The 16,390-nt window shown below is 33.5% G+C and overlaps 1 protein-coding gene and 2 long non-coding RNA genes across 3 annotated transcripts; all 3 read right to left on the bottom strand.

The window, feature by feature from the left end:
* Nucleotides 1-8,715: 8,715 nt before the first annotated feature.
* On the bottom strand, nucleotides 8,716-9,124 carry LOC130943689 (uncharacterized). Its single transcript, XR_009071865.1, has 3 exons — nucleotides 9,103-9,124; nucleotides 8,939-9,032; nucleotides 8,716-8,854 (listed from the first exon to the last, which is right to left on the bottom strand). It is a non-coding gene; the product is annotated as an uncharacterized LOC130943689 (long non-coding RNA).
* Nucleotides 9,125-11,614: 2,490 nt separating this feature from the next.
* On the bottom strand, nucleotides 11,615-12,114 carry LOC130944179 (uncharacterized). The gene is made up of 4 exons (XR_009071981.1): nucleotides 12,040-12,114; nucleotides 11,887-11,952; nucleotides 11,738-11,806; nucleotides 11,615-11,662 (listed from the first exon to the last, which is right to left on the bottom strand). It is a non-coding gene; the product is annotated as an uncharacterized LOC130944179 (long non-coding RNA).
* Nucleotides 12,115-12,517: 403 nt separating this feature from the next.
* On the bottom strand, nucleotides 12,518-14,288 carry LOC130946883 (uncharacterized). Its single transcript, XM_057875775.1, has 4 exons — nucleotides 14,021-14,288; nucleotides 13,211-13,492; nucleotides 12,606-13,098; nucleotides 12,518-12,534 (listed from the first exon to the last, which is right to left on the bottom strand). The coding sequence occupies exons 1-3, from the start codon at nucleotides 14,208-14,210 to the stop codon at nucleotides 12,812-12,814; spliced, it is 759 nt and encodes a 252-aa protein (XP_057731758.1). The 5' UTR covers nucleotides 14,211-14,288; the 3' UTR covers nucleotides 12,518-12,534; nucleotides 12,606-12,811.
* Between the last annotated feature and the right edge of the window lie 2,102 nt (nucleotides 14,289-16,390).

Below are 16,390 nucleotides of genomic sequence, written 5' to 3'. Positions count from 1 at the left end.
ATTTCGTCAAGTGGTAGAATGATTGGTAGTTTCCTCATTATTTTAGTTTGGTGAGTTCGTTGGAAAATTGAGTATAGTTTTATAATTCTCTTAATTTTTTGTAAGTTTAAGTTTTAGTTGTTTTAAAAAAGTTATATAAACATGTGATATTTTTTACACCTCTTTGAGAGTTAACCCTTTCATAGTTACATATTTAAAAAAAAAAAAAAAAACTCTTAGTAGACCTTTTAATTTGGTCTTATCCAATCCTTGGTTTTTAATAAGTATTATCAAAAGTGATACCTAAATTCTTTGGCACGGAGAAATATTTTTAAAAAGAGTTTAATTAGGGATGGAGACATGGAGTCAATTTTTTCATCTAATTTTTGAAATTATTTTGTTTTTATTTTAAATATTAAACCCTAGATTCTAAAATTTAAACTCTAAATCTAAACTCGAAATCCTAAATCTTCTAAAACATAAAAGATGAAAATTAAAAAATTAATACTAATTAGCTAGTTAAAAATTAATTTTCTATGTTGGTTAAAAAGAAAAAAAAACCTTTTGTACAATTGTACTATGCACGATAAGAACTTGAACTATTGATGACTAGCTGTTTAGAAAGTATAACTAAATGTTAGAACTCTTAATCGCTCTTATTAATAGACTTTGTGACTTGATGATTTCCTTGGATCACGGATAGAAATTAAAGTATATTGAAGTTTTGTGATAATTAATTAACTTTAGGGTTTGCTAGAGCTAGAAAGATTACCATTTGGATGTGAGGCGTTTTGGAAATAAGCTAACGGACAAATATATATTTTGTTCACACTCATTTCTAGTAATAATTAATAATTTTTTATTTTCTATATTTGGTCAAGTTGGTTCAAGCAAAGTTTCATCCGTAGATCTAACAAATTAACTACTTATTATAACCTCCATAAAATTTGACTTTAGACTTGCAAATTATATCTCTTGCATTTTCAATTTGCCTAACAAGAATAACTAATAAGTTGGCATATTAACATCCATTTTGTAGTGTGCATTAATTTTCTTTTAGGAATGTTTTTTATTGGTTCCTAAGAGTTATAACACTAAACTGTAAAATAGTTGAGTAACTTGAGTTATAAGATAGTCAAAATATGGTTATTTTTGTCCAAATCCAAATAAAATAGCCATCGTGTAGAGAGTCAATAATCTCCAAGGTGATGTAAGAATTAAGAATATAGCGAAAACTTGTCTATGGAAAAATATATATAATATATAATACACAGTCTAAGATCATTAACGTAACTAATTTGTTTTGACATTATATTTTTTATTTTTTACCGTATTATTCAATTCAATTAATTCATCGCAACTCATAACTCTATTTAAAAAAAAAATTATTAGTCACTAAATTATTACATATATAAAATAGGTATTAAAGTTTCGATACTTATTTTAATAAAATGATAAGTTAATTACTCAACTAATTTAATTTGTTTGTTTATTTATTATTTTTCTTTGAAAAAATTAAATTCTAAGAATGCAGTGAACCTGGTAGTTAAACATCTTAATTATTATTATTTTTTAATGCAAAAATATATATGTTGTTCTAATTGATGGGCATGAATATGAATATAATGAGGGAGGAGACAGAATTGTCAAATCAATTTTAATCTTAAGGATTAATTCAAATGCCGTGTAAGTATAGCATCAAGAAAAGTACTTCTAAACCGTCTTCCTTTGTTTTCCATTCTTCAATTCCATGCAGATGGCAAGTCAAATAAAACATTGAAACACATAGTGAAGTAACTAATATTCTATTGTGTTTCTTAACCGATTGAGATTTCATACCCCACGAAATCAAATAGTCATCTTAACTATCATCAACATATATACATATAATTATAAGAATTTAATTTTAATACACGGTGAATATAAAATAAAGCAGTTTATATATATATATATATATATATATATATATATATATATATATTATAATATCAGTAAAAATAATTATTTTTTATTTACGTAAATAATTATTTAAAAAATATATATAATTAAATAATTATGTAAATTATTAATACATCAAAATTTAACTTTAGTTATGTTACATATTAACATATTATTATTTGATCAATCTAACAGTAAAATTATTGTAAATTGGATATTAATTAAATGGCCATCTAATAGCAATAGGTGGATCTACTCATATAAGTCTATTAGATGAGTCACATCTCAAACCAAATTGTCTTTAGTCGTTATATTTCAATTTTTATGGAGCAATCAGGAGGTGTAGCTTAGTTCAGCTTTACTTGCAATGTGTACATAGTTCAAATCCAAAACACTTAACTCTTTTTTTTAATATATACAATGGTTATTGCACTGATGAAATTTAGTTTTGTGACATCATGTTATTTGTACACTAAAATCAGTTATTAAAATCAATTATTAATATATTTGTGTATAAATACATGTGTGGTTTAATTTATTTTTAATGTATATTTATATTTCAACATATATTTTATACTAAATAATTAACTTTAATAATAGATTTTAGTGTACATATAGCATTACTCTTGTAAAATATTTGGACAAAATCTTATTTAATATATGGACAAAAACGTTTTTGAGTTACAAGTTTTTGGAGACTTAAATTGACACAAATTGACAAGAACTTCTTTAATTTGAAGGGATGCTTCGCAAGAAACTGGCGCTAAAAACTATTTTTTATTTGACAATTAGCATTTAAATTTTAAAACTTCCAATTAAATTATTGTTGGTCACTTATTTCATTTTCTTAATGAAATAAAAATGAAAAATTCTAGTTAGTCAACAAGTAATTTGCCAATATTTTAACCAACAAATTCTTGAATTTAAAATATAACTGTCTTTGTAATTAAATTTAAATAATTCAACCAATTTATCTTGATTACATAATATTCACTTTACTATACTCAATTTAGTCTCCTAACTTAATATTTGTAATTCATGTTAATTTTTTTACTTCTTTTTATTATATTTTTTTCACAAAACCATTAAGATATATTATTTTATTATAATTGTAATTATTCATTACATTACCTATATATCATCAAATTCATTACAACATTGATTACCTATAACGCGCTCAGAAAATCATCAATCTTTCAACACTCAGCGAATCTAAAATTATCCATACCTACACAAAATCTCAACGAGGCACATTCGAAAGTCTTATAACATTCAAAAAGTAATGTATGCATGCTTTTAAAAATAGATAAAAGAAAAACCATGTGCAATGCATGTCCTCACGAAGTAAATAAATAAATGCTCCAAGTGAAAAAAGTTAAGCTTTCGTGAATACTTTTTTCTTAGTACTCCATAATCTAACCTCATTAAACAATAAATATGTGGATAATGAAGAATAAATAGAAAAATTTTTAAAAAGTATTTTATTGGCCAAATATCAACCAAGTCATATATGCCTCCTCCTCCTCTATTCTTCTTTATGCTTTTCTTTTAAACGCTTCTTCAATAATATTATCGTCATTGTTATTGTCATTGCCTTCTTTTTCTCGTTTGATTTCTCTTCCTTTTTTTTCCTCCTCATCTTCTATCATCAATATTGTTATCTTTTTTTATCTTTTTTTTATATATATTTAAAAAGCTAAAATACAAAAATTTTTATTCATAACACAAAAATTTTGGTACATAATACAAATTTTTAAAAAATTACGTAGCTAGAATATGGATATCCAATTAACAAATTAAATACGCACAACACAAAAATTTTAGTATACAACATAAAAAATTTAGTACATAATACAGAAAATTGTGTAGCACAAAAATTTTTGAAAGACTACATATAAAAAATATTTATACCCAACGTACAAAATATATACAACACAAATTTTAGTGTACAATATAAAAATTTTGTATGTACAACACAAATTTATGCACAATACAAGAATTTTTAAAGGACTACAATTAACTCACCCATCCAACAAAATATATTCGTAGAATAAAATTAGGTGCTGTGCAAAAATTTATGTGCCACGAGGAGTCAAAATTTTTATACTATATCGATAAATTTGTATTATGTATAAATTTTTTTATATATAAAATTTTATGTGTTATATTAATATAGGTTATTGTGCTCTTCAAAATAAATTTTTTGTGCTGAAAAAGCTCGAAAAAAGAGAAATGGTGACGCATATACATATACATATATATATATAGTTAAATTTGTATCAACTTAGTTAAATTTGATTACTAAAATGCTTGTAAATTTAGCATCGTCGAAATTTATATATATCTCTCAAAAATTAATTTAACTGAAAAACTTTTTATTTATTTAATTTATCTACAAATTATTAAATTCTCTTGTGACGAGCAATAATTAAAAATACGAAAATATTTAGTAACAAAAAAATTAAACAAAAATAATTAAAATTTATTTTATTTAATATTTATTATTTATTATAATAATTAATTAATACTAAATGAAATAAATTTTATTTTTTTTTCATAGTCTTTCTAAAATTACCGTTGAGAATATATAGCTATGTAACAGTTTTGTTGCTTTCCAAATTCGAGAAAAACCAGCCATATAATCAAGCCGTCCCCAAACAAGATTCTATGTAGGAGTATTTCTTGGACGATTCTGATAGGCAAGACATTTTGGTTTTAATAAATTAAGAAACTCGGCACATTCACAAATAAATAATGAATAAAAAATTTACAATAAATTATTCACTACTAGAAATATCTTTTAAAAAATAATTCTGGTCTTGTTCTGTCATTATTTGAGTTGAAAACTGACCTCAATAACGAACTAGATAGTAAATAGTAATATAGCAAACCCGGTCATAATATAGACCAAGTCCAGTCATATATATTATCCTAGCAAGTTTTGACTCATCAATATAATCAACTGATATCTGAGTCTAGCTAATTAGGGCAAATGTTTTAAAAAAAATAAATTAAATACAACTTTTTAGCCAATTAATAAAATAATAAAAAAAAGAGTAAAAGGGAAAGAATGACAAAATTAGTTGAATATTAAATTTTTTTTTTAAATTAGAGTTTAAAATTTACGGAAAAGCTCTGCATACAAGCCATTAGGGCTTGTATGCTTTACAAGTTTATTAAATAATAAATTTAAAATACTCGCTCCTCCAGCTACGTTGATCACACGCGCTATATAATATGCCGCGTATATCTAACTTCCAAATTTAAAATATTTGTTTCCTTCTTCGTTTTCGTTATTTTGAGATTTGTTGTTTTCTGAAATCAAAGTTCGAACTCGTTTTGAAGATAATGGATCCTTCAAGCTCAGATTCTGCGCTGAATCCAGGCGATGTGGATTATGAATTTGAATCTAACGAAGTTCCTGAGGTTTGATTTACAGTAATTTGTATAGCATTGTGTAGTTTAAAAATTGCTGAACATTGTTTAATTATCTGGAATTTATAGCAGACGCTCGGGTGTAGATCAATCTCTTCTTTGGGTGTATTTTAGCTATTAGTGTGGGTGTATATACACTTACTGGTTTTTTGTTATTTTTAATTGAGTTGTTGTTGTTCAGTTGTATTATATGTATTATATCAGACATGATTGTGTGTGTTTTAGTTTTTGAGATGGTGTATTCTGCAGTCTGTGTATTCACAGTTTATGGCTTTAAAGGTCATTCTGTAGTTGAGTTGTTTCGGTTCGGGTGTATCATATAAGACATGATTGGGTGTATTTTGTATCATATCTATGGGTGTATTCACAGTTCTGACACGGTTTATTGTGCAGCCTCTCTCTGTTGTTGATGACGAGCTTGTTCCGAAGGTCGGAATGACCTTTAGGACCCTTGAAGATGCCGGAAAATTTTACAGGAACTACGCCAAGGCTGCAGGTTTCTCTACAAGAGTTCGGTGCACAAATAGGAAGGGAAACGAGATTAAGAATCAACTGATTACATGTAGCAGAGAGGGAAAATGGAAATCTAAAATATCTCCAACCGAGAAGACCAATCCGACAGCCGGTTTAAACTGTCCTGCAAGAATTTATATACACACATTGAAGGATGTCGGTGCTTGGATCATTTCAAAGGTTGTGCTGGATCATTCACACCCCTGCTGTCCAAGCAAAGCAGAGATGCTCAAACAGCACAGGGAACTAAGCATGTCCATTCGTCGTACGATAGAGAATAACGACGAGGCCGGTATCAGACCAAGCAAAACCTACCAATCATTTGTTGCGGCTGCCGGGGGTCACCGCGAGTTAAATTTCATCGAAAAGGACGTGAGGAATTACATTACCAGGGAAGTGCGGAATGTTTCCGAACAAGAAGATGCAAAGGAATTCGGGAAATATTTGTTAAGGATGAAAGAGAAGAATCCGAATTTCTTTTTCGAGCTCCAACTCGAGGAGGATCAATCGATTAAGCTGGCCTTTTGGGCCGACGCAAGAAGCAGAGCGGCCTGTGAGTATTTCGGAGACGTCATTTCATTCGACACCACCTACAATACAAACAGGTAACAAACTGTCCCTTTTTATGATGCTAAATTAATTTATTTTTACTAATCCGCAGCAGAGGTGTATATTGGCCGTGTCATTGGGTGTATTATAAGCATTTGTTGGGGTGTACCTAATGATTTTGCATTCTGGACCATGGCACTTCGTTTCAGGTATAATTTGGTCTGTGGTTCTTTTGTCGGGGTGAATCACCACGGCCAGTCAACACTTCTCGGATGTTCTTTGATGAAGAACGAAGAAATTGAATCATTCAAATGGTTATTTCAATGCTGGCTTCGTTGCATGGGAGGAAACGCTCCGAAAGGGTTTCTCACCGATCAGTGCGCATCAATGAAAAGGGCTTTAGAGGCCTGTATGCCAACAACAGTTCACCGCTGGTGTATTTGGCACATCATGAAGAAGATTCCAAGCAAATTAAACGGGTACAAGGCACACGCCGATGTCGAACAACAAATGAGCCATGTTGTTTGGAACTCTCACAGCAAAGACTCATTCGATAGGAATTGGAACGATTTTCTGGTGAATTTTGGTCTTGCGGACAACAAGTGGCTCTCAGGTAATGTGTTTTTAAATTCTGCAGCAGAGGTGTAAATTGTACTGTCTCTCGGGTGTATTTTACAGTGTGTGTTTGGGTGTATTATGCAGATCTGTACGAAGACCGTCACATATGGGTTCCTATCTATCTGGACCACCACTTCTGGGCAGGGATGAGAAGCACACAAAGGAGCGAGAGCATGCATTCATTTTTTAACAAGTACATCACCCGTAACAGCTCGCTCATTCAGTTCGTCAAACAGTACGATAATTGCCTCGGAAGCAGGGAGCAAGCAGAGAGAGAATCAGATGCTGCAGATTTTCATACGGTCATACCATGTGCAACCAAATCCCCCATCGAAACTCAGTTTCAAGATGCGTACACCCAAGCAAAGTTTAGGGAAGTCCAAGCCCAATTCAGAGGAAAGGCGAATTGCATCACCAGATTAAAGAATTCTGCTCTAGGCTATTCAGTATACGAAGTTGGAGAACAAGTTTCCAGCTCAATATTGGACAAGTTCGCGGTTACCTACGACTCAGTTGCAGCCGAGGTAAAATGCCAATGTTTATTATTCGAGTCGAGAGGGATACTGTGCCGTCACGCACTAAGCGTGTTAAGCTTCGAACAAGTAAGCCAAGTGTCCCCTAGGTACATACTGGAACGATGGAGCAAGAAGGTAAAGAGGCGACACACACACATCAAGAGCAGCCACGACGAGCCACTAATTGAGCCAAGAAGCAAGAGGTTCGACCAACTTGTTTTCCATTCGCAAAATATTTGCGAATTTGCCTCCGAATCAGAGGAGCTGACTGCAATTCTGCACCGTGCGTACGACAACGTCATGGCCGAGATGGAAGCAGTAAAAGCCAAAAGGAAGGGGACATCTTCTTTATCCCACGAAGACGCCAACTTGGAATCCGTTAACGAGCTTCAAAGCCCGCCAAGGATTCGAACAAGAGGACGTCCAAAAAACAGGCTAGGTTCAAAGCTGGAGAAACAGATTGCAAATGCCACAAAGAAGAAGAAGACAAAAGTTTTAAGCGAGGTAAATGTGATGTTCTTTAAATCTGTGGCGATTGAGTTTATTTTCTAGTTAATTGTTTAGCTAATGCGTGAGTGTTATATTCAGATAAACCTGTTTGATGCTGCATCAGCGGCGCATTCAAGTAGCAGCCAATACCAGGGACAAGTTATAAATTATCAGTTCAGGGTACCAGCAGCAGGGGATAACTCTTTGGGTGTATAGTTATAGGGAGTATGGGTGTAAAATCCCTGTTACCTTTGGGTGTATTTTTGTTAATAGACAATTTACATATAGACACATATATAGATACATATAGAACAAAAGCTGTAAAAATTCACAGGTTATGGGCGTATTTTTCAGTTGATGTTTTTTTTTATATTTTAGTAGTTGTAATTCATTCATTTTGAATACTGCACAGACAATTGGGTGTATATTATTACTCAACCTCGGGTGTATTATTAGACTAGCGTTGGGTGTAACAATTATAATATGCGTATGCCTTGATTTTTTGCTTTATGTTTTACCACCTGTAATACAGTTTTTAAATACATCACAGACAGTTTATTAGCACAGATAGTTTAACTATGGGAAAAAATATACATTGAATAAATTGAATGGCAAACATTTACATCATTTGTTCAATTTACAAACTACCCAGTTTCTATATCCTCATAATTAATCTGACAGAACGGACTCAATAATACAGAGGATGGCTTCGACAGCCTTATAGCACTACTCTCTCTAATTGCCTGATCTCTCTGTCTATTCAACTCACTAAATAGTATCCGGGAAGCATATTCCACTCTGTAGTGGTCCACCTCCTCCTACAATTAAAAAGTATGTTATGTTTAAACAGAAATATTAATTCAGTAAGTAATACAGAGTTATATACTTCTAAAGACAGTTACCTGTGTCCAGTTATCCCATTCATACTTCCCCTTTTTAATGTTTTCCGGCTCTATTAACTCAAGCCACTTCATTACGTAAATAGCGCAGTCATAGCTGAAAACGAAGAAAATAAATTACAAATCTCATTTAGGAAAGTTTAAGGTTCAGAGTCACAAATCTATACCTTGTTTTTTGGCCTGAAATTTAACATATGGGGCTTTAATTTCCTTCTCCTTTTCGCCTTTCTCGAGAGGTTTCCCGCCGGCATATGCTATCAATCTCGAAAATACATATCCCTTAAATACCAAAACAAGTCAGTAATACACCCGAGTCAATTGACAAGACACACCCAACTTAATATGGAATATACACCCAATTGAATATGGAATATACACCCAATTGAATATAGAATATACACCCAACTCAACTTTCAAAACAGACGTATCTATTAAAGTAAAGAAGACAGAGGGAACTTACAGTGAATTTATTAATGTCTTTTCTCTCATGGCTTGGAGCTTTTTGTGCAGCGGGTCAAGTATTTGACATTTCCGCGTTCTTGTATTTATCAGCCATAACCACCAATGTCCCGAGTGGCAAACAGGAGCAAAAATCTGAAAGATTGCCACATTTCAACAGTCTGTTATTTTACTTGGCATATAAGTAAATAAGCGTACTAACAAATTTACGAAACAAAAACTTACATATGGATGCGAACTTAATTTTTTCCTATCTATGAAGGGAATGAAATTGGGGTAGGCTTCCACCCTGAATTCTCTGTTCGTTTTCGGAGATATGAATTCCCCCTTTGGGTGATCAGAAAGTGCCATGCTCTGCAAGAATTGCAATACAAGAAATGAAAACATGAACATAAACAACTTACACCCAATCTAAGCTAAAAAAATACACCCAAACCAATGCATAAAATACACCCAAAGTTCGTAGAAGTAACACTTACCACAATATCTGGGGGGAGACAGTATATTTGTGCATGAAACCTCTTTTCCTTTTTCTGGTTTAGGATGAGGCAGATGGCAGATACAACCTAGAAATCAATTTTAAATTAATAACCATTGCAGTTGACTTTGGTGTAAAAACATTAATGTTAGTCTAAAATTACCTGACATTCTATATCACTGTTTGCCTGGAGGGATGCAAGGTGCGTTCTCATCAAAATGTACTCTCCTTGGCCAGTCACAGTGCATATCTCCTCAAACTCGTTAGTATCGCCCTTTGCATCCTCCTTCAGTCTCGTCCCCCAGATGTAGCACTTTTCTTTCATATCATCCGGAATTTGATTTGTTCCCCCCGGTGTTTCAAACTTAGCAGAACTTTCTCCCCCAGTCTCCCTCCGAATTTGCGGACTTTCGTCTTTTCCCTTTGCTAACTTTTGGACCAAACTGTCCAATTGTTCCAGTATAGTTGCAGTTTCTGGAGATTTTTCCCATTCTGTCTCCTGCGTCGACGCCCCCTCCTGGCTTGAATCTGTCAATCCGAGGCTGAATGATGGCATCGGCAGATCTGTTTTAGGAACATAGCTTGCTGTCCGTGCCATCATCAACAGGGCAGCAGCGTCCTCGGCGTCTGGATGACTGCATCAGTATGTATAAGAATGAGAGTAAGAATAAGAATATACGGATGACAAGCAAGGATTGATTCTAGTCTAATTAACTTACATTTTTGTTGGAGCTGGGGGAAGCTTGGGTGTTGTTTCTTGATGTTGTTTGGGGGTTTCAGGAGTGCTGCACAGTTGCACAAAATCGATCAGGAAGAGTATACACCCAAACTCTTAGCAAATATACACCCAAACATTAAGCAAATATACACCCAATACTATTTTCTTACGTTTCTCTAGCCCCTTCAATCTGTAGCATAGGGGTTGGTTCGGAATCTGCGTCAGTGGTTGTTTGCTGGGATGGCGGCACAAAAAATTGGATCGGGACTCTAAACAAGAATAAAAATGAAAGGTTAACAACATATTTGAAAATATTAAGGTTATAAGGTTGAAATATTCTTGCATATCTCACATTGCAAGCGCTTCCGACGGCGTTTGTTCCCTAACAACCATCATATTCGAATCGTCCGGAGTCAACCTAAAATACACGCAAAGAAGGTCAACAAATACACCCGAACAATTCAAAAAGAAGACGGGCTTTGTTTTTTGAGAACTTACATAGTTGCAGTTTTTGCTTTTTTTTGCTGCCTTTTTTTTCTTGAATAAAATAATAAAGGGCTTTTTTTTCTAAAAAAATATATACAGAATTAGAAGTAGAAGTTATTAGAAGAAGAAAAGTAACGGTTATTTGAAAGAGAAATTACATGCTCTGAGACGGCAGGGTTACACTACTTTGTTCTGTGCGTCTTTGAGAGGAAGTATCATCACTTCCCAAGTTGACAGCCGGTAGTCTAAACAGATTTCATGTTATTCAAAACAAATATACATCCAACTTAGTGAACAAGATACACCCAACTTGATGCACAGAATACACCCATATTGTTTCACAGAATACATAACAAGATTTTATTAAATAATAAAGCTTCTTACGTTTCAGAGGACACATAGCGATCTTCTGTCGATCCCAGGTCAGGCTGGTTGTCCCTGCGAAACAAGATACAATTATTAGCAAACAAAAGACACCAAAATCTCAAATACACAGCACAACAAGACATACCCCTCTGCAGCAGATTTACGAACATTTTCCCCTAGCCATTCATCGAGTTCGTCACTCGATATTTCATATGTCTCACTACATTCATAAAATAAGACGTTAACAAAAATAATTACGATGATAGACCATAGTATAGCTTACGAGGTACTGTACCCGTCAAAGTATTGATCTTCTTCAGGAGGTGAATCCTCCACAACTACTTTTTTCTTTTTTTGTGGTGTTCTGGGTGGAAAAAAAAAACAGTACCAATCAGAAATAAAAAATTAATTTTATCACAGAATTTTATCCAAAGAAGTGCTTACTCTTTTGGAGTTGTTTTTGTTTCTTTCTTTTTCTTCTCCTTCTCCGCAGGCAATGATTCTTCGCTCCTATAAGTCAATAACAGACGCTTTAGTTAATACACGAAATCTTTATAACGAAGCCAAAAGAAAGGAGTAATAATTTCAGGACATTACTCGTCACTTGGTTCAGATTCAGATTCTGAATCAGAATCCGACTCCTCTTCCCTCTGCTTTCTTTTTCTTGAGTCCATTCTGCAGGCAAACAATCATCATTTAGAACATACTAAAAATACACCCAATTGAATTCATGAGACACACCCAACTGAGTATACAATATACACCCAACGCAGCAAAAGAAACACACCCTGCTTAATAAGCTACATACACCCAACGTGGACAAGCAAAATACACCCAAACCCTATAAAGAAATTACACCCAAGTATGGTACTTACTTTTTCCCCTTTTTGCCGGGGTGTTTAATTTCCGAATCCTCCGAGTCTTCTTGAGCCTCAGACTCAGAGGTAGAAGTGTCACTCTCGGTAGTTTCTGTCTCCGAAGACGATGTTGAGCTCGCCTTCCTTTTTTTGTTTTTTTTATTTCCTGTTCTTTTTGTTTTTTTTTTTCTTTTTTTCTCATTTTTTCTTTTGTCTCTGCCAAATTCAGAATCCCCTGAAACATGAGATATTTTAGTTAGCACCATTAGGGTAAATAAAGTACACTAACTTATTATGATTACTCACCAAAGTTTCCTCTCTCTCTTCATTCATTCTTTTCACCAACTGCTCCTTAGTCCAGTTGGCAATCCATGGCTTTGGTGGTCTTTCACCCCTGTTGTTGCGTTTGTTTTTTGAAAGGTGAAAGTAGATTATCATCAGGGCGAAGAGGCAGCCATTGATTGCCTTCTTCTTCTTCTCCTGGTAGTCTGTTATGCCCCTGATCATGAAGGTCAAGACATGCCCCCCCCCCAGTTTCTCTCCTCTATGCCCTCCATCTCAAAAATCGGGACCAGGTGCACCGGCGATATTTTGTTTATCGTCGTTGGCAAAAGGAACGCCATCTGTATGTAGAGGATGAATATCCTCTTGAACATCAGGCGTTCCTCTTCGTTGCCAACGCCGATTTCCATCATTTCATCGGTAAGACTTTTGAGGGTCTTACCCTGGAATCTTTTATAAATTATTTTGTCAGATTCAGAAAGTTTCTTGTAGTCAACTTTCTCAGGAAATAGATCTCCTACAAAAAGGAAAACAACAAAGCAACCAAGTCAGTTCAGATACACCCAAGCATCAGGTTAATATACACCAAGCAACAACTTAATATACATCTATAATTTTGAGCTAATTACCTGTTGCATTGATGCCAAGCGCATCACCTATTTTTTTCGGGGTTATATGGAAAGAACCATATCCTGTCCTCAGTTTGTTCTCCCCAAGTTTGAAGTTTTTTGCCAACTCTCTCAAGAGTTGGTGATCCACCCTCAGTGGTGGGATGTGCATCAACCCACCGAATCCAAGATCCCTGACAATGGCCTTCTTCTCCTCAGTCATGTTTCTGAACTTATCATTCAGGAGATGTGTGGCACATTTGAGGTCTTTGGTTTGGTTTCTTGCTGCCATTTTCTCTGAAACTAAAAATACACCCAAAGACATCAGTAATATACACCCATATATATGACTCAGATACACCCATTGATAACAACTAAGATACACCCATTGATAACAGTAAGATACACCCATATATATGAGTCAAGACAGCCAGATATTCGCAAGATACACCCATTCATAACAGTGAGATACACCCATTCATAACAGTGAGATACACCCAAAGATCTCAAACAAGATACACCCATTGATTACAGTGACATACACCCATAGATATTATTCAGATACATCCATATAGATATCAGACAGATATCACTCAGCCATGCTTCAATATAAAGCCACATTACAAGGTTAAGCAGTTTACACCCCCGAATATACGGAATAAACCCCCAAAAATCAACAAAAATAGCAGGAGAACTTAGAACGACGTAGAACTAAGAAGAACGACGTATAACTCAGAAGAACGACGTATAACAAAGAAGCAACAGTAACAGTAAACCCTATCAGAACGACGTAGAAGAAAAGTAAAATATACAGTATTTTAATGCACTTACGTTGAGTATTCTTGGTTTGTTTTTTCTTCAGATTCTTCTTCACAGAGAGGTTGATGGTGTTTTGATGCAGTTTTCGAACTACGATTTCTATATTTTGAAAGTTGATCTTCGCTCGAAAATGAGAGGGTTTCGTTGATTTGAAAGTGCCTTGAGAAATGGAAGAAGTGGAAGAAGTGGAAGAGTCTCCCATACGTAACCGTTCGAATGCTGAGCGCGTGATTTGGACGCGGCATCTTATCTCTCTTTCGTGCGCGTGTTTCGTGTTTGGGCTGGGCCAACTTGGTTGCTTGTATGCTTGTATGTGTAGCAGGCCCGTAAAATTTATAATTTATAATTTACGATTTAGAATTGCAAGAATTATGATTTATAATTTAGACTTTAAAATAAATAAAATAAATTTTAAAAAATTAACTAATATTGACCAAAAAAAAAGTTAAGTTCCTTGTATTACTCTTTTTAAGTTAATTATCATAAATTTAATCAGACCGTCAAAGTAAAAAAATGGACCTATCACACCCAATAACACTCTTGCATCCCACACCTGAAAACTCGTCAATACCTAATTAACATTGCTTTTGGTGCATGCAATCCTATAGAGTTTTTTTTTTATATTTTTAATAAATAAATAAACAAAATATAATAAAATAAATAAATAAACATTATTATAGGTATCAATATATAGTTTACATATTTGGCTTTCCACCAAGATTAGGAAACTAATTGGAGGTGTAAACAAGATGAAGTGTCTATATTGATAAGGGTAATAAGGAAGGATTGTGATTATTACATGGCCAATTAAATAAAGGTTCAACCAAAAAGAAACATCCTAGTTGAGTTAGTCTCTCAATAAGTTTAATTTGACAATAATGACTCCATCAACAGAAACCATTGAAGTCTCAATTTGATGGATGCAATGCAATCTTAATTATATTAAATAAACCATAGACAAAAATGCTAGAGAAGTTAAGAATAAGACGACAGAAATTAATTACTTGCCAAAAAAGTGCTTTTTATTAATACTTTAATTTACTTCTATGTACTATTAGTTACTCCTATAAACCCTAAAACTCACTCATCATGGCCAAGAGCATTAGCAGCCACAATTTTATCCAACAATTTTCTTGAACAATCTCCAAAATCTGCTCTACAAATTCTTCATCGCCATCATGCTATGAATGAGGTATTTAGAGTCTTAATGAAGAATAACATGTGGACCTTGGTACCAACACCTTATAATGCTAAGGTTATTCGGAGTAAATAGATATTTGCTATTAAAAGATATGTAGATGAGACTGTTAAAAAATATAAAGCTAGATTGGTAGTTCAGAGTTTTCATCAATCGAAAGACTTTGATTTTGACCAAATTTTTAATCTTGTGGTAAGGTCTTCAACTGTGAGACTTATATTGAGTATTGCAGTATTCAAAAATTGGATAATTCATCAATTTGATTTTAACAATATATTTTTAAATAGTAATTTGCATCAAACCATTTATATGCATCAACCAGCTAATTTTAAAACACAAGCTGCTCAAAATATTTGTAAATTAAATAAGTACCTATATGAATTAAAGCAATCACTAAGGGAGTGGTTTGACCAATTGATTAACACTTTAAACTCCTTTGACTTTTATAACTCTAACTCTAATTCTTCTTTGTTTATTAGATTTAGGTCAGATTTTGATATGTATATTTTGTGTTATGTGGATGATATCATTATCATTGATGATCATTCAAATGATATTAGTAATATGATCATTCAATTGGATAAAATATTTTTCTTAAAAAATTTAGGTGAGCTAAATTATTTTTTGGAAATTAAAGTTCAAAAAACAGGTCAAGAAAAGCTTCATTTGTCCCAAACAAAATATATTAATGACCCACTCTCTAAACTAGGAATGGGTGAAGCAAACAAAATGCCTACACCAATAATTTCATCATTATAGTTGTTGTCTAGCGGGTCTGAAAATTTTGATGATGCTAAGTTGTATCGTAATGTGGTAGGTACATTACAATACTTATGCATAACCCAGCTAGATATATCTTTTGCATTGAGCAAAGTGAGTCAGTTTATGCATTCTCCTTTACTTTCTCACTGGAAGGTGGTAAAGAGAATCCTTAGGTACCTACAAGGCACTAAAAAGCATGGATTGCTAATACATCCCAGCATTGATTACAGGCTCTATGGATTTGCAGACACGAATTGGGCAGCAGACTTGGAGGACATGCGTTTTGTCTCTGGCTATTGTGTATTCTTCGGGCCTAACTTGATTACTTGGTGTTGTAGGAAACAAACTATCATAAGTAAGAGCTCCACTGAGGCAGAATTTCGAAGCTTAGCTGCCTGTGAAGGAGAGTTGGTGTGGCTCAC

Source organism: Arachis stenosperma, chromosome 8 (genome assembly GCF_014773155.1).
Source record: "Arachis stenosperma cultivar V10309 chromosome 8, arast.V10309.gnm1.PFL2, whole genome shotgun sequence".
Taxonomy (NCBI): domain Eukaryota; kingdom Viridiplantae; phylum Streptophyta; class Magnoliopsida; order Fabales; family Fabaceae; genus Arachis; species Arachis stenosperma.
Note: the sequence above shows the minus strand (reverse complement) of the source record. Positions and strands in the feature narration are given on the sequence as shown.